The following is a 19,331-nucleotide window of genomic DNA, read 5'->3' on the forward strand; positions in this document are numbered from 1 at the left end:
ACCAACCCATAGCCTTAGAGCATGTTGGATACTCCGGCAAGTGGCCAAGAGCGGTGAGGATATCCTCACCAAGAATACCCCAGAACAACACCCCCCGGAGGACGACAACCATGAAGTATTGACGGTCTTCGAGACATTTGCTTCAAACAATAGGCGCAAAAGTGCACTCCGCGAACTTGTCGAAGTCTGCCAAATCGCAGCAATAAACCCTTGGAACGACACGGCTATAACTTTCAATGCCAGTGACGAACCAAAATACAATACAGTCTGGGCACCAGCCGCCTTGGTCCTCAATCCAATCATCGATGGCTTTCGGCTCACCAAAGTTCTCATGGATGGCGGCAGCGGACTAAACCTCATCTATGAGGATACACTCCACAAAATGGAAATAGACAGGAGCCGCATCGAGCAAAGCAGCACGACCTTCCGAGGAATCATTCCCAGTTGGGAGGCACGGTGTGCGGGAAAAATCACACTTGACATAGTATTCGGCACGCTGGAGAATTATCGGTCCGAAGAGATAACCTTCCAAGTGGCCCCTTTCAACAGCGGATATCACGCCCTCTTAGGTGAGATGCATTTACACGCTTCCAAGCTATACCTCATTACGGGTACATGAAGCTTAAGATGCTCGGGCCCAACGGTACAATCACTCTCGCCAGTGATCCGGACATAGCACTCCGCGCCGAAAATTAAACCGCATCCCTCGCCATTGAGGCATTATCTGCAGCCCTCGCGGGTGAAGAATTAACTGCACTGCGCTCCACGGTGGACAGGGACGACGTGATCCTAGACAAACGACACAAATCCGCCTCCTTCAAGCCGGCAGAAGAAATAGTCAAATTCCAAGTCCATCCAACAGACCCCAACAAGACAGCATCTATCGGGGCACAACTCGACCCAACAGTCGATGCCGCGCTACGAGAGTTCCTGCGAGAAAACTAGGACATATTCTCTTGGCACCCTTCGGACATGCCAGGGATATAAACCGATCAAACAAACACTACGATGGTTTTCCAAACCTAAACGTGAAGCTATGGGAGAAGAGCTAGCCAAGTTACTCGAAGCCGGATTCATCAGAGAAATAAAACACCCGGATGGGCTAGCAAACCTGGTGATGGTACCAAAGAAGGATAAATCCTGGCGCCTATGTGTCGATTTCAAAGACCTCAACAAAGCTTGCCCTAAGGATCCCTTCCCCCTCCCTCGCATCGATCAGATCATTAACGCAACCGCAGGACACGACTCACTGTGTTTTCTCGACGCATACTCTGGATACCATTAGATCAAGATGAAGGAGTCCGATCAAGCCGCAACGGCATTCATTACCCCATATGGGCCTTTCTGCTTCAACACTATGCCTTTTGGGCTCAAAAACGCTGGCACCACCTACCAACGCATGATTCAAACATGCCTGGAGAAGCAGACCGGCAAGACAGTTGAAGCATATGTAGATGACGTCATCATCAAAACCAGGCACGTCGAGGCACTGATAGATGATTTACGTCTCACATTCGACAACCTCCATGCATATGAAATCAAGCTCAATCCGGAAAAGTGTGTTTTCGGCGTCCCTGCCAGAAAACTGCTGGGCTTCATTGTTTCCAATAGAGGAATCGAAGCAAATCCAGCCAAGATCTGAGCTTTGTCACAGTTGGCTATACCAACGGACTTTAAGCAGGTCCAAAAACTTGCATGATGCGTGGCAGCTTTAAGCCGCTTTATCTCTAGATTGGGAGAAAAGGCATTATATCGCCTACTCCGACGCACCGATCACTTCGAGTGGACGGATGCGGCAACGGCTGGACTGGAAGAAATAAAATCCCTTCTAGCAAGCAACCCAATCCTGGCCGCGCCAATCGTCGGCGAACCCATGCTATTATACATATCGGCAACACACCAGGTGGTGAGCGCCGTGCTCGTCGTTGGGCGAGAGCACGACGGACATAAGTTCCTGCTTCAGAAGCCAGTATACAACGTAGCCACTGTTCTCACACCATGCAAATCCCGGTACCCCCATTATCAAAAGATAGCATACGCGATCTTCATGGCATCCCGGAAGCTGCGACACTATTTCCAAGAGTGTTCGATCACGGTGGCTTCTGAAGTACCACTCAATGATATAATAAACAACCGCGATGCTACGGGCCGGATTGCCAAATGGGCCATTGAGCTCCTTCCATTCGACATAACATATAAACCACATCGAGCCATTAAATCCCAAGTACTGGCGGACTTCGTTGCCAAATGGACAGAGGCCGAACTCCCTAAAGAGTACGGCACATACTCCAACTGGGTCATGTATTTCGATGGCTCCAAAATGCTTGCAGGATTAGGAGCGGGCGTCGTTTTAACGTCCCCCACTGGAGACGTAGTCCAGTACGAACTCCAAATATTATACACAGACTCCAACAACGCAGCCGAATATGAGGCCTTATTGCACGGTCTTCGGATGGCCGTCTCCATGGGCATACAACGCCTGGAGGTGCGCGGGGACTCAAACCTCGCAATATCTCAAATAAATGGAGATCTTGATGCCAAAGATCCGAAGATGGTGGCTTATCGCAATGCCGTCCTTAAAATGTCGGCTCGGTTCGAGGGGCTCGAGTTTCATCATGTGGCTCGAGAAAGTAATCAAGCGGCGGACGTCCTCGCTCACATCGGCGCCAAGCGCGACCCCGTCCCACCTAACATTTTTCTGGAAAGGCTTTTCAAGCCATCCGTGGTGTGGCAAGGGGAGAGCGGCAACACCAGTCCGGATCCGAAGACAACCCCAGATTCCGAGCACTCCGATATCATCGAGGGATCATCCACCGAAATAACACCGTCGTCCCATCTCATTATGGCAGTCATTGCCCAATGGACCGAACCCCTCTTGGCCTACCTTAATAGGAAGGAACTCCCCAAGGATCAGAATGAGGCCCGCCGCATTGTCCAGCGTTCGAAGGCCTACAAGGTTCACGACGGAGAGCTCTATAAGAAAAGCGCTACCGGAGTCCTTCAGAGGTGTATCTCCGGGGAGGAGGGGCGGCAGCTCTTGGCTGAAATTCATGCCGGTCTCGACGGTCACCACGCCGCAGCTCGGGCCCTTGTTAGCAAGGCCTTCCGTACAGGTTTTTACTGGCCGATGGCCCGAGCAGACGCACAGGACCTTGTTCAGCGTTGCGTCGGATGCCAGCTTTTCGCCAACCAGAGCCATATGCCACCCACCGCTCTGCAAACAATCCCCATCACTTGGCCTTTCGCGGTCTGGGGGATTGATATGGTTGGACCCCTTAAAGGAGGAAGCCATAAGAAAAAATATCTGCTGGTAATGGTGGATAAATTCACTAAGTGGATAGTGTTGGAAATATGCCCTAGAGGCAATAATAAAATGGTTATTGTTATATTTCCTTGTTCATGATAATTGTCTATTGCTCATGCTATAATTGTGTTATCCGGAAATCGTAATACATGTGTGAATACATAGACCAAGACATGTCCCTAGTGAGCCTCTAGTTGACTAGCTCGTTGATCAACAGATAGTCATGGTTTCCTGACTATGGACATTGGATGTCATTGATAACGGGATCACATCATTAGGAGAATGATGTGATGGACAAGACCCAATCCTAAGCATAGCACAAGATCGTGTAGTTCGTTTGCTAGAGCTTTTCCAAATGTCAAGTATCATTTCCTTAGACCATGAGATTGTGCAACTCCCGGATACCATAGGAGTGCTTTGGGTGTGCCGAACGTCACAACGTAACTGGGTGGCTATAAAGGTGCACTACGGGTATCTCTGAAAGTGTCTATTGGGTTGGCACGAATCGAGACTGGGATTTGTCACTCTGTATGACGGAGAGGTATCTCTGGGCCCACTCGGTAATGCATCATCATAATGAGCTCAATGTAACCAAGTGTTTGGTCACGGGATCATGCATTACGGTACGAGTAAAGTGACTTGCCGGTAACGAGATTGAACAAGGTATTGGGATACCGACGATCGAATCTCGGGCAAGTAACGTACCGATTGACAAAGGGAATTGTATACGGGATTGATTGAATCCTCGACATCGTGGTTCATCCGATGAGATCATCGTGGAACATCTGGGAGCCAACATGGGTATCCAGATCCCGCTGTTGGTTATTGACCGGAGAGTCGTCTCGGTCCCGAACCCGTAGGGTCTACACACTTAAGGTTCGGTGACGCTAGAGTTGTAGAGATATTAGTATGCGGTTAACCGAAAGTTGTTCGGAGTCCCGGATGAGATCCCGGACGTCACGAGGAGTTCCGGAATGGTCCGGAGGTAAAGATTTATATATGGGAAGTCCTATTTTGGCCACCGGAAAATGTTCGGGATTTTCGGTATTGTACCGGGAAGGTTCTAGAAGGTTCCGAAGTGGGGCCCACCTGCATGGGGGGACCCACATGAACGTGGGTAGTGAGGGTAAGTCCCCACACCCCTGGTCAAGGCGCACGAAGATCCCACCTTAGAAGGAATAAGATCATATCCCGAAGGGATAAGATCAAGATCCCTAAAAAGGGGGGATAACAATCGGTGGGGAAGGGAAATGATGGGATTTCTTTCCCCCACCTTTGCCAACGCCCCAATGGACTTGGAGGGCAAGAAACCAGCCCCCTCCACCCCTATATATAGTGGGGAGGCGCATGGGAGCAGCACCCCAAGCCCTGGCGCCTCCCTCCCTCCCGTGACACCTCTTCCTCCCCGCTTGCGCTTGGCGAAGCCCTGCCGGGATCCCGCTACTTCCACCACCACGCCGTCGTGCTGCTGGATCTCCATCAACTTCTCCTTCCCCCTTGCTGGATCAAGAAGGAGGAGACGTCCCCGCTCCGTACGTGTGTTGAACGCGGAGGTGCCGTCCGTTCAGTGCTAGGATCATCGGTGATTTGGATCACGACGAGTACGACTCCATCAACCCCGTTCTCTTGAACGCTTCCGCTCGCGATCTACAAGGGTATGTAGATGCACTCTTTTCCCTCTCGTTGCTAGAAGACTCCATAGATTGTTCTTGGTGATGCGTAGAATTTTTTTAATTTCTGCTACGATCTCCAACAGTGGCATCATGAGCTAGGTCCATGTGTAGTTTCTATGCACGAGTAGAACACAAACTTGTTGTGGGCGTAGATGTTGTCGATTTTCTTGCCACTACTAGTCTTATCTTGTTTCGGCGGCATCGTGGGATGAAGCGGCCCGGACCTACCTTACACGTACGCTTACGTGAGACAGGTTCCACCGACTGACATGCACTAGTTGCATAAGGTGGCTAGCGGGTGTCTGTCTCTCCCACTTTAGTCGAATCGGATTCGATGAAAAGGGTCCTTATGAAGGGTAAATAGAAGTTGGCATATCACGTTGTGGTTTTACGTAGGTAAGAAACGTTCTTGCTAGAAACCTATAGAAGCCACGTAAAAACATGCAACAACAATTAGAGGACGTCTAACTTGTTTTTGCAGCATATGCCTTGTGATGTGATATGGCCAAAAGGATGTGATGAATGAAATCTATGTGATGTATGAGATTGATCATGTTCTTGTAATAGGAATCACGACTTGCATGTCGATGAGTATGACAACCGGCAGGAGCCATAGGAGTTGTCTTTATTTTTTGTATGACCTGCGTGTCATTGAATAACGCCATGTAAATTACTTTACTTTATTGCTAAACACGTTAGCCATAGAAGTAGAAGTAATCGTTGGCATGACAACTTCATGAAGAAACGATGATGGAGATCATGGTGTCATGCCGGTGACGACAATGATCATGGCGCCCCGAAGATGGAGATCAAAAGGAGCAAAATGATATTGGCCATATCATGTCACTATTTGATTGCATGTGATGTTTATCATGTTTTACATCTTCTTTGCTTAGAACGACGGTAGCTTAAATAAGATGATCCCTCGCAATAATTTCAAGAAAGTGTTCCCCCTAACTGTGCACCGTTGCGAAGGTTCGTTGTTTCGAAGCACCACGTGATAATCGGGTGTGATAGATTCTAACGTTCGAATACAACGGGTGTAAGCCAGATTTACACACGCAATACACTTAGGTTGACTTGATGAGCCTAGCATGTACAGACATGGCCTCGGAACACGGAAGACCGAAAGGTCGAGCATGAGTCGTATAGAAGATACGATCAACATGAAGATGTTCACCGATGTTGACTAGTCCGTCTCACGTGATGATCGGACACGGCCTAGTTGACTCGGATCATGTTTCACTTAGATGACTAGAGGGATGTCTATCTGAGTGGGAGTTCATTGAATAATTTGATTAGATGAACTTAATTATCATGAACTTAGTCTAAAATCTTTACAATATGTCTTGTAGATCAAATGGCCCACGCTAATGTTGCCCTCAACTTCAACGCATTCCTAGAGAAAACCAAGCTGAAAGATGATGGCAGCAACTATACGGACTGGGTCCAGAACCTGAGGATCATCCTCATAGCTGCCAAGAAAGATTATGTCCTAGAAGCACCGCTAGGTGACGCACCCATCCCAGAGAACCAAGACGTTATGAACGCTTGGCAGCAGCGTGCTGATGATTACTCCCTCATTCAGTGCGGCATGCTTTACAGCTTAGAACCGGGACTCCAAAAGCGTTTTGAGCAACACGGAGCATATGAGATGTTTGAAGAGCTGAAAATGGTTTTCCAAGCTCATGCCCGGGTCGAGAGATATGAAGTCTCCGACAAGTTCTTCAGTTGTAAGATGGAGGAAAATAGTTCTGTCAGTGAGCACATACTCAAAATATCTGGGTTACACAACCGCTTGACTCAGCTGGGAGTTAATCTCCCGGATGACGCGGTCATTGACAGAATCCTTCAGTCGCTTCCACCGAGCTACAAGAGCTTTGTGATGAACTTCAATATGCAGGGGATGGAAAAGACCATTCCTGAGGTATATTCAATGCTGAAATCAGCGGAGGTGGAGATCAAAAAGGAACATCAAGTGTTGATGGTGAATAAAACCACTAAGTTCAAGAAAGGCAAGGGTAAGAAGAACTTCAAGAAGGACGGCAAGGGAGTTGCCGCGCCTAGTAAGCCAGTTGCCGGGAAGAAGCCAAAGAATGGACCCAAGCCTGAGACTGAGTGCTTTTATTGCAAGGGAAGTGGTCACTGGAAGCGGAACTGCCCCAAGTACTTAGCGGACAAGAAGACCGGCAACACCAAAGGTATATGTGATATACATGTTATTGTTGTGTACCTTACCAGCACTCGTAGTAGCTCCTGGGTATTTGATACCGGTGCGTTTGCTCATATTTGTAACTCAAAGCAGGAGCTGCGGAATAAACGGAGACTAGCAAAGGACGAGGTGACGATGCGCGTCGGGAATGGTTCCAAGGTCGATGTGATCGCCGTCGGCACGCTACCTCTACATTTACCTACGGGATTAGTTTTAAACCTCAATAATTGTTATTTAGTGCCAGCTTTGAGCATGAACATTGTATCAGGATCTCGTTTAATTCGAGATGGCTACTCATTTAAATCCGAGAATAATGGTTGTTCTATTTATATGAGAGACATGTTTTATGGTCATGCCCCGCTGGTTAATCTCCGTACTCTCGGGGCTGCGGACCATGCCCAATCGCACTACCGGATACACACCTTTCTTCATGGTGTACGGCGCAGAGGCTGTGTTACCCTGCGACATCATTCATGACTCACCTCGAGTACAAATGTATGAAGAGAGAGAGGCCGAGCTCGATCGGCATGACAGCCTAGACGCCCTGGAGGAAGAGCGCGACGTCGCAAAAGCTCGTTCCGCATTTTATCAACAACAGGCTCGCAGATACGAAAGCAGAGAAGTACAGGCCAAGACTTATAATGTTGGCGAACTCGTTCTACGCTTGCCGGAGAAGAGAAAGCACAAACTCAAGCCCAAATGGGAGGGTCCCTTCATCATCGACGAAGTTCTCACTGGAGGAGCGTACCGCCTTCGTGATGCGTCAGACAACCGCCTAGAGCCGAACCCTTGGAATGCGGCCAGACTCTGAAGATTCTATGCCTAGCGCCAAACTCTTTGTTCGTCTCCTTCTCCCTATTGTTCCATTGCTTTTTCCTCTCCTTTTGCTTTTTCCCTTTTTTCAGCCTTAAAGCTTTTCGTGCGGCTCAACCACGCACCCATGACATACACATACTTAAATATGTGCGTCCATTATACCTGGGGGCTTCTTCGACAGAAGCTTGTTAATGTTATTTTTCGAGCATCAAGCTCACCACATATGCACGTTTTCCCCGTATGTACCTTTTCTTCACCATTATATGCATCGATATGACTTAAGTTTTGCCAAGCTGGGTTGCCTGGCTCCTGTGCTTATGCCCTACGTTCCCGTTAGTTCGGCTAGGGCATAAAGGGAGCACCTCTGTGATTGTTACTGCCGGGTCATCCGGATGTGTACCTCGGACTGGGTGAAGCCGAAAGCTAGCGTTCTTAAGGGAATATTCGGTCGGTGGATTAAAGACGATTTTGCATTCGCCCCATTGTGAACCCCCATATGTCACTTATACTGCGATTGTCACAATTACAGTTCGGACATGCATTTTTACGCATGCACACCCAGGGAAAGGAACCCCTGATGGAACTATTCTCTCTAGAAGATGTTTCTTACAATCATAATGTAATATAACATAACTAGCCGGATACAACTTGTCTGTTCAAGCAACTATGACCCCTACGCCTGGTTTCCACGCATACCCCGGTCTATTTTACCGCTTAGGTATTCGGAAACACTCTGCACCTTCGGGCCCAGAGGTCAAATCGAAAAGGTCTGCCAGGACAATCGTTTTACAATTCAGCTAGAAAGGAAATTACATAGTCACTTGGACTCAAAAATTTCCTCCTCTATACCGTCCAGCAGGCTGTCTAACTTACAATCCTGCTGAGAATACTTGGCGGCTACTTTTACTTGGTCATATACCAAATTAACGGGAACTTCTTCCCCATCTGACTCTAGAGGTCCAACCCGAGCCATATGATTCGGATCAAGCTTGGTATACCGTGTTCACACCATGGCTCAGGCTTCTCGTGCACCTTCCGGCAGGCCGATATCTTCCAGAATCAAAAGCGCCGCCGCGCTCCCTTGAATAGCTCTAGGAGCTCCTCCATCTTTCCCGGAGGGGAGGCAGATGGCCACAAGGCCTTGGCAACGCTTCGCATCGCCTGCCGAGCCTGCTCATGCATGTGCGACAGCTCTTGTAGCAGATCGCCCGAGAATCCGGACATCTCCTCTTCGGGACGACCGGTCAGCATACCTGCAGACATAACTCTGTCAGTCCCTTTTATCTCCGAATTATTCGAAGGTAAGGTCGACCACATACTGAATATGCCGCCTCGCAGCCTTTTATTTTCCTTCACAGAATCAGCCAGCTGGGCCCGTACATCCTTCAGTTCTTCGCCCAGCTGGGTCTGGGCATCCTGCAGCTTGTTTTTCTCATCTCTGACTCGGGTCAGAACACACTCACCCGCGGCCTGTAGTCTTTTCGCCTCTTTCTCGCCCGCTTGAGCGGCTTTCAATTTTTCCTCCAGTTGATCTGTCAATCCTGTTAGGAGATAAGCAACAGTATTAACACAAGCTGGTATATACTTATTGTTTCTCGATGGAGGGAAATATTACCTGAGGACGCCTTCCTGGAATTCTCCAGTTCGGTGGTAACAGCTATTAGTTGTGTCTGACACTTTTCTAGCTCTTGGGCTAGCAGGTCGATCTTCTTCGTAAGAACCTGGTTATACAATGATCCTTAAATCATTTGTACCAACTGCTTCAAGTCTCGGGGGCTACTGGCATATGGTTATCATATTCGGACAAAGTAAACTTACTTCCACATCTTTTAAATGTCGAGCCGTGGCTCTGCTAAGCCGTCTCGAGCAGCTCGGATGTACGCATCAGCCGAGCTGAAGACATTAAACGCCTCTTCTGAGAACGGCCCTTCGGCGCCGATGATTCATGGCCCTCTCCATTTCTGAGTTGGTAATGGATACATCATCCGAATCCTCAGCTGGAGGACAATCCGGTGTCACTCCTGTTTCGGCCCCCGTCTTTACGGCAGGGTTTGGATCCTGGCTGGGGGGAGTATGACCGGCCGGACCCCCGGACACAGTCCGACACACTCTTTTCCTGATATAGGACAAACATAGAAGTCACAATTGGATGAGACTGCTGAAGAACGTATTTGCAAATCCATACCTCTTCGACGAAGGCTCGGCCATATCTTCGTTTGCCTTCCTCTTCGAAGGCTTGTCCGGCACGGGAGCCGTTCTCTTTGGAGACGCCCCTGGGGCGGCACGGCGCGCCGAACGGCTCCCCTTTTGAGCACAGGACGGTGCGGTGGGTGAGGCAGAATGAGAGAACTCTTTCGGATGAGATGTCTCCGGGTTACTTACGTGTGAGGCAGGGAGGAGACTGGGGTAATCGGCAAGGATGGCCACTTCTGTGCCGTCGTAGCTCGCCTGGTAAAACACCCCGTCCTCAAGCACTACGAATATGTCCGGATCCTCTTCGAATCCGGGGTCAAGGTCCCGATTGTGGCCCTCGGGCTGCGGGGCGGGGCTGTGAAGCCCTTCGGTAATCTTTCGCCAGTGCTGTCATAAATGGACGAATTAATGTTCATTGAAAGTAGCTCAGGGAGTGGATTGCGTAAAGTAGAGGAGTTGGGACTTACCCAGCTAGGAGGATTGTACATAGAAAACCCATCTCTGCGCTTGATACGCAGAAATTCCTCTTCCTCCCCTTTGAACAGTTCGGCCAATATTTTGGCCAGGGCGGCGGGGGTGTCCGGAACCTTCCTGCCATAGCGGGAGGCGTCATCCTCCCCATTGTAGTGCCACATGGGAAGCCCCCTGTATTGGAGTGGCTGAACTCCCCGTACTATGGAGGTCGTCATCACTTCGACTATTGATAATCTGGACTGAGCGAGTGTCCTTATCTTGAGTTGACGAACATCCGCACTGTCTTCTTCCTCGAGGCTCCGAGGGCGCCAGCTGTGGTGTTTCTTCAAAGGAACGCTTGTGAACTCGGGAAGGCCCCTCCGAACAGGGTTTGGAAGTGCGACGTCCTAAATATAAAACCATTCGGAAGGCCACTCTTCGGATGCCTTCTTTGGTGTGCCGGATAGGTATCCGGTCTCGGCGATGCGCCATATTTCGGCTCCGCCCACTTCAAATATTGATCCCTCGTGGTTGCGTGGAACGAGACAGAATAGCTTTCTCCACAATTCAAAATGGGCCTCACAACCCAGGAATAGCTCGCAAAGGGCGACGTAACCCGCGATATGCAGGATGGAGGCCGGGGTAAAGTTGTGCAGTTGGAGGCCATAGTACTCCAGAAGCCCTCGGAGGAACGGGTGAATTGGAAATCCGACACCTCTTAGCAGATAACGGACGAAGCACACTCGTTCCCCCTGGATGGATTGGGGAAATTTTCAGCCTGGGCCTCGCCATTGAAGAAGGTCAATCCTGCTCAAACAGGGACCAAATCCGCAGGGGGAAGAAATCCCTGTGTTTGCAGCTGACATGGGATACGGAGCACCTCTCCCACTCGCCTTTTTCAGGGCCACAGGGACGAGAGGAGGAGCTGGGAGCGCTAGCCATGATGGGGGTGGTCTTTCCTAGCAATCTCTGAGGATTTTTTTGCGGGGTGCCGAATGGATCTGAGATCCAATCTCTTTAAATAGGCGCTCTTCCTCGCATGGCCGGGGCGTTAAGTGCAAAAATACCCAGACCTCTCGCATTCTCTTGACACGTGGAGGCTAAAATTGTTGATACACAGAAGCCGAGGGGTACGACATTAAATGGAAGGCCGAATATATAACTTTGAAGTCATCAGAGGTGGAACCCGCCTTGCAATGCCAAAGTCAATCTGCGCGCAGAACACCCCATCATCGAAGTCTGGTTCGGGGGCTACTGAGGGAGTCCTGGACTAAGGGGTCCTCGGGCGTCCGGCCTGTTAGCCACGGGCCGGACTGATGGGCTGTGAAGATACGAAGACCGAAGACTCTACCCGTGTCCGGATGGGACTCTCCTCGGCGTGGAAGGCAAGCTTGGCGTCCACGATGTGAAGATTCCTTTCCCTGTAACCGACCTTATGTAACCCTAGATCCCTCCGGTGTCTATATAAACCGGAGGGCTAGGTCCGTAGACAGATATACAATTATAGTCATACAGGCTAGACTTCTAGGGTTTAGCCATTATGATCTCGTGGTAGATCAACTCTTGTAATACTCATATTCATCAAGATCAATCAAGCAGGAAGTAGGGTATTACCTCCATAGAGAGGGCCCGAACCTGGGTAAACATTGTGTCCCCCGTCTCCTGTTACCATCATCCTTAGACGCACAGTTCGGGACCCCCTACTCGAGATCCGCCGGTTTTGACACCGACAGCTGGCGGCGCCGACGCCAACCTGCTGCAGCGTGTCGCCGGCGGGGCTTAGCGGGCCTGTTTCGGGCCTGGCCGGGCCAGGGGTGGCCTGGTATGCCCTGCTGCCGTGTCCGGACGGCGACCGCAACGGTGTCGGAGGCACGGGCCTCCCGCACGACGGCGGTGGAGGTGGTTCCCTCCCGCTCGGCCTTGGTGTTGTTGCTCCCATCGCTTGGCACTTGTCTCCGATCTTCTTGGCCTCGTGGTTGTGCTCATAGTAAGACGACGTGGGTGGCGGCGCAACCGCGATGGCGCATGGTGTTGGGTGGTGGTTTGGCTGGTCGGCTTCGGTTACGGTGGGGTTTGGAGTGCGGGAGAAATCCTTGTTGGTTCGTCCGGCTCCGATGCGATGACACCAAGGGGTGCCAACATTCCTTCTTGGAGGGTGTCGGTGGTAGCCATCCCCTACTTCCCTCCGCGTGCCGGGGGAAACCCTAGGACTCGTCCGGGTAGCAGCTTCGTCGGCGTCGCATCCCTTCTTGAAGGTGCTGCTTGGTACGTGGTAGATCGGAGCCACCTCAAGTTGTGGTGGTTTGTCTCCGGAGGGCGCAGCGGTGGCAGGTCATCCGTGCTTTGTCGAGCTGCCGTTGTTGGGATTTGTTTCTTCTTTTTCTTTTGGGCTTGATGTGCTGCTCACCCCAGCAATGCTATGTGTACAGTGTTGGTTGTTTTGGAATACAAAGGGGGAACCCTTTTTGGGTAAAAACGGTCGATAAAACCATTCCTCTGGATGCAGGCCCAGAGGTGCTATAAGTTCTGTGTGAGCCAGCTTTTTGATGTAACCCAAGCAATCAAACAGGCCGAAAACATTCCGCACATGTTAACTGAGGCTAATGCAGGCTACAAAACGCGTCCGTTGTGAACGGGCTACGAAACATGGTTGACGTGGCGAGAGGTCGGACCGCTGTCCCGCATGCCATCCAAACCGCTGCCGAGGCGGTTAATGTGACCCAATTATCACCCGTCCGACACATACGGTCGTCTTTTTTAAAGGAAAACGTTTATCCTAAGCCGACTGAAATTTGGCTGGCTTAAACCGTGTCGACAGCCGTCCAATGGGCTTCGATCGTGCGACGCTCGTCTTTCCCAGTCACACGCTTCAGCCATGGACGTCGCTAGCATCAACACACCCAAGTGTCCCCTTGGGTCCCACCAACCGCTCTCTTATCTTATCTTATCTTATCTCCAACGCGACCCCGTGAACCACCCATTCCTTTCTTTCCCAAATCACTGCTTCCTTTCCTTTCGTCTCTCCCTCGGTTCTCAAGTCTATCCGCCATGAGGGCTGCTACCCAACTGTGTTGCTCCAATCGATGGTGCCGCAGATCGACGTCGCTGCAACAGCTACCAGCTGCATCGGCCGTCGCTACAAGGGACGTCTCTTGCAGTGGGTCATCCTCGTCGGCGACGCCTGCTGCAAGCACCCATCGTGTCGCGTAGAGACGGTGTGTAAGCGAGCAGTGTGGTGTCCTCGCCGGCGACGACTGCTTCAGAGCAACACGAGAAGGCAAGTACGCGCTTGCAGAAGGTGCGGTGCTGCAAGCGCTGACGTACGGTGGCGACTCTCGGCGCGGACATCGTCACTGCTGCATCCCTCGCTTCATCTCGACACCGGCGTTGCAATGGAGCTTCGCCGGAGTTGCAATGAGCTTCGTCGGAGCCGCCGGGGCTGCGTTGGAGCTCCGTCAAGGTTGCAATGGAGATTCGCCGGAGTTGCAATGAAGCTTCGTCGGTGTCATCGGTGCTGCGTTGGAGCTCCGTCGAGGTTGCAATGGAGCTTCGCCGGAGTCGTCGGTGCTGGGTTGGAGCTCCGCCGTGGCTGCAATGGAGCTTCGGCGAACGTTGTCGGTGCTGCCATGAGGCTACAATGAAGCTTTTGCCGGATGCCATCAGTGTTCTGATGAACTTGCGCTCGCTCGGTACTGCCGTGGCGTTGCTACGATCGAATGGCTACCAGCGCACGGATCGGACGGCTGGTTAGGCGGATGATTTCCCTAGGAAATCATCCGGTTGATTTCCCTAGGAAATCATCCGGTTGATTTGTAGCAGCCGCCTTTTTTAAACGTACTGGTCTGGGAAATTTTACTGTCGCTGAACAGTTTTTTCTCCTTGGAAACAGCAACTTGAAAAGAAAAAAAGAACAGAACGTTGGATTGTCTCTGTTGCTTCTTCAGCACCTCTGTGAAGTGACCGGGTGACGGACGGACGGACGGGTTCCACGGAATCCGTCAAGGAGAGGTCAAGACTTAGGCTTGGAATGGGAGATGTGGGCCGGGCCTCCTAAGAGCTACAGCCCTTAAAGCCCCACTTACCATTGCTCAACTGTCGCTCCCGCGGTAAGCGATAACATGTCATTACCCGCCTAAGCAATCTTTCTGATGCCAAGTACAAATCAATGGCGCTTTCAGTCTCCGACTTGTGAAGCTGCCGTCTCTCTACTGACGAGACGGAGTAACTACAACGTCGCCGTCTCACACCATACGTCCATGCCATACCTGGGTTTGCTCGTTTTTCCAGGCCCAGAGGAAGCAATCATCAAGACATGATTCGGTGTGGAAGAGCATCATAACATATCTGTGCAAATGAAGGGGCCCACAATTGGATCGACCTTAAACATCGCTGCGCTATTTGCAACATGAGTTGGTAACAGCGCGGCTGTATTTTTATTTTATTTTATTTTGAACGGCCATGGTTCGAAAATTGGTGATCTGTACATTTCAACGCCGCAGATTCTCGAATGACTAATCTCCGTACCTGCTACCGTACCAGAATAGTACCATAGCCTTTATAGAAACGAAAGTACCTTTGGGCTCCCGAGCTCAAATGAGTTTGGTGAACATTAAAAATGATAAATAATTGAAAAAAATAAAAAAAATCCAAAAAAGATTGGGAGAAATATTGACAAAAGTTCTAAGTCGTTGCAAAAATTCGTCATGGAATCATATTCATGTAAGGCGTGGCAAAAAAAACAAATTCAGTGCTCCAAAATGCTTTTGAAAGTAGCATTTTTAGAATACCGATTTTTTTGCCACACCATCTAGGAATGTGATTTCGAGACGAATTTTTGCAGGCGGTTAAAACTTTTGCCAATGTTTCTCCCAAAAAAATTGAAATTTTTTGAATTTTTTTTTATTTTGTGTTGATTTTACTGTTCACCCGAGTTTATTTGAACTCGGGTGTAGAAACTCTACGTCCTTATAGAAACAACTACTCCCTCCGATCCAAAATCTAGTTCAAGCTGCGACACTTATTTGGATCAAAGGGAGTAGCTGTTTTTATAAAGGCTATGGATTTTTAAAAACAAGGTCGGTGCCCGGCACTCAATGACACCCTTACAGACCGAGAAGGCCACAGAACACACACAACAATACCAACACAGAAGCGTAAAAACCAGCAAAAAGATACAAGAAACTATAAAGGCTGCTAACAGAACACCATACAACACAAACTCAAAGCTTGCACAACGATGCCTTGGGTTGATGCCGCGATCATGTCGAAGAGGAGACGAAGCCAGGGAGGTGGCTCGCCGCCGGAGGAAACCTATGTGTCATCAGTTCCCCGAGGCCATACCGGCGTCACGCCATCCGTCTCCGCTGCCGAAGAAGGCACCACATGCCCTCTCACCTTGGTTCGTAGGGTGCCGCGTCGTCGGCATGGTGGAGCTGCTCCCCCAGAGCACACATGGACAATGAGCACCTAGAGGCCCAAGGTAGGATGACAAGCATCGGCACGTCACCTCGTGAAACACCTCAGCCAACGCAATGCTCGCCTTCAAAACCCACCATGGCGCACGACCCAAGCTGCTGGATGAAAGCACCAACGAAGACATAGCAAGAAGAAATTGCACGACGCTCACAGGAACTCGACCTGCCACTGAGCGCCATACCAATGAAAAGCACATCGACCGCAAACAGCGGCCGAACACCTGCGCACGAGCTTTGCCCGCCCTCCAATTGTCCAAAGGCGGCGCCTTCAAGAAGGTGACGGCGCCGGAGAGTCGCCGCCGCCCAAATCCTAAGGATTTTAATTTTCACCAGGGACATACATGTGGAGGGGAGCGGAGCGGAGAGGACCTCGATGACGCCTACAGGTAGGAGGGTGGCACCCAAAACACCGTCGCCGTCACCGCCGGCCAAAGGTTTCCCCCGGTCCAAGTCCCCAGCCACAAACCCACTACCGAACCTCTAGATCCGGTGAACCAGAGGCCACCAGGATCCCATAATGGCAGGGTTGACCGAGCTGCACTCCAAGGGTTGGCGGGACGACCCTCGCGCCATGACCCGCGTCCGCCGCCGCCTCGCCACCCGCGCGGCCAAGGGGCGGCCCGTAGCCTCAGTGCCACTGCCTGCTATAGCGAGGCGTCGCATTTGTCGTAGAGGCCGCTGCCTCAAATCTAGAGCCATGGGGCGGAGCATGTCCTCGCCGCCACCTTCCTTGGCGGTCGCGCGAGCAGCCTGGCGACCCCCTCAGGCAACGGCAAGAGGAAGGGAGGGGGGAGGTTGGTGTGGTGGCGCTTAGGGTTTCACCACCCGAGTCGCCACGGAGGGGCGGCACGAGGAGTGGGGAGGGGCAACCCGGTCTTGCTATTGTTCAAAATTTTCGACCTATAAAGGCTATGGCTTCTATTACAATGCTTGTTTCTTGGGAATTGTGGAACGAGGGCAATGCAAGGATCTTCAACAACAACTCGTCGACTATAATCATGGCCAAAATCCGGTGCGAGACGAAGAATTGAGGTTTGGCGGGTGCAACTCATTTGTGTAATCTTATGCCGGAAGAGTAGGCTTTTGTTTTACCGGCTACTTGCTGCCAAACTTGTTGTAAACTCTCTCTTAATTAATGAAGACTTTTGCCCTTTAAAAAAAAGAACAGTTGAGGAAATGTTAGCTCCGTAGGCGCTGGTGCCTAGGACCCACTTACCAACCGATCGAGCACGCGATTCTTAAGAACTGTTGGGGATCAAAGGAAGGAGTAGCGCACGACGACACTTCTCGGGATCACCACGCTCGTACGGTTGATCCAAGTGCTTTTCTGGGGTTGAAATGAATTTCCCCATGAACGCCAAACCATATATAGAAACGTCTTCGTTGTTCAGCAGAGTTTGAAATTAAAAAAAAATGCCTCTTTGTACAGGGCAGCAAATATTTACGAGTTGGACGGCGTCTGTTTAACGTATGATCAGTGTTGAACGGTCGAGATTAAAGCCGAAAAAGGCTGTGTTGCTGCGGTGTGTGGCCATGCCTGAAGGCGGCCTCGTGCCTCCTAGTCTCTCGATCTCACGTCGACTCGTCGAGTAGTAACGACATACGGCCAGTTTACGGGGGTGGCTGAGATTTAGTCGAGGGGCACAGGCCCACCAGTGAAGTTCATGTGAGTATGTGACTGCTTACTGACCTGCCGAGGTGTGCACATCAGCGTGACCCATACTCACACCAGCTCTATAAGTAGCAACTTGTCCCGCTAGAGAGAGCACACTGCAGCGGAAGATGAGTAGAGCAGGGAGCAGCGGGGGCGGCCGGAGCTCTCTGGGCTACCTCTTTGAGCCGGATGAGATCTTCCCGATCCGCAGGTTCAAGTCCAACCAAGAGACCGAGAAGCCCTCGGAAGACAGCATCGTCATGCAGCCGCAGGACGACAAGGTCATGACCGGTGATGAAGCAGACCACCAAGAACCGCCGTATCAGGCTCCTCCCAAGAGAGAGGAGGTATCGAACCCGATTGTGTCTCACAGACCTGCTTCCATCATCTACCACACTAACCAATCGGGCAACAACACCGGGCTTCTAATCACCGTAAGTTCTTTAGATTTCGGTTACTTTTATTTACTGTAAGTAGTACGTACTGCTTCACAAGTTCAGATCGTTGGTTTCTGTCCATATAGATGCATCGTCCATTGCAGACCACTTCAGTCAGATGATCCGTGGCATATATAGCAACTCACATAGCATGCATGCATGCATGTGCTTGTAATCAACATGTGCGTCTTGGCTATTTTGCCTTGCAGGACCGACCGTCGACGAGGGTCCGGTGTGCACCGGGAGGGGCGTCGTCGCTTGGATTTCTCTTCTCTTCGGAGACGAACGTAACTGACGACAAATGATGAGCCGGTGCGCGCATCAACAAAGAGTTTATGACTTGATCTATTTATGCAAAATTGCCTCAAAAAAGTTCTATTTATGCAAAAGGAGGGTGTTCTAATTTATGTAGCACGAGTGTGGCATATGCCTTGCATGGCCTACATATCTACGTGCATGTACCGTGTTGGGTGTTGCTTGGCCGCGTGAGTGTCACATACATAGAGCGCTTGCGGGGACCTCTGTGGTAATTACTGCTATCCAGAGCTTAAGGTATATGGGGTTTAAGTGATGATTGGGTGTTCAATTCAAATGGTTTTGTTACTCTTGTGGTTAATGTGTAATTCCAAGAGTGAATATAGATTGTTGTAACTTGTTTTATTTATCCACGGGCTATGTTATGATAAGATGGAGACATGGAGTCATGAGGCATCGTATTGTGCATGGTAAACATATTCACATCTAGCATATACTAGTCCATTTCCATGAAGTCCAGACAACATAATAGTTGGTTAAGATCGTACGTTCACCATGTCCTAGACATGAAACTTTGACTTCATTGAGTAGTGAAATGAAGATGTGTTCAATGATGAGGATGAGTATATGTGTGAATCTCAAAACACAAACTCATTATAGATCTAAGGATTACCGTATATATATTTTTTCCGGGAAAAACTTTCGATCTATTCAAACATCATGGCGGCACAAAGAACATGAGAAGTAACAGAAATTACATCCATGTCCGTACACCACCTAGCAATACTACAAGCACTAGAGCGGGCTGAAGGAGCGTCGACGTCATCGCCCCTCCCCCACCGGAGCCGGGCAAATCTGTA

The 19,331-nt window shown here is 50.3% G+C and overlaps 1 protein-coding gene across 1 annotated transcript; it reads left to right on the top strand.

Moving 5' to 3' along the window:
• Window positions 1-17,898: 17,898 nt before the first annotated feature.
• Window positions 17,899-18,873, top strand: LOC109763781 (protein SPIRAL1-like 4). Its single transcript, XM_020322638.4, has 2 exons — window positions 17,899-18,213; window positions 18,426-18,873. The coding sequence occupies exons 1-2, from the start codon at window positions 17,908-17,910 to the stop codon at window positions 18,519-18,521; spliced, it is 402 nt and encodes a 133-aa protein (XP_020178227.1). The 5' UTR covers window positions 17,899-17,907; the 3' UTR covers window positions 18,522-18,873.
• The last annotated feature ends 458 nt before the right edge of the window (window positions 18,874-19,331 follow it).

This window comes from Aegilops tauschii, chromosome 2, assembly GCF_002575655.3.
Source record: "Aegilops tauschii subsp. strangulata cultivar AL8/78 chromosome 2, Aet v6.0, whole genome shotgun sequence".
In the NCBI taxonomy this organism is placed as follows: domain Eukaryota; kingdom Viridiplantae; phylum Streptophyta; class Magnoliopsida; order Poales; family Poaceae; genus Aegilops; species Aegilops tauschii.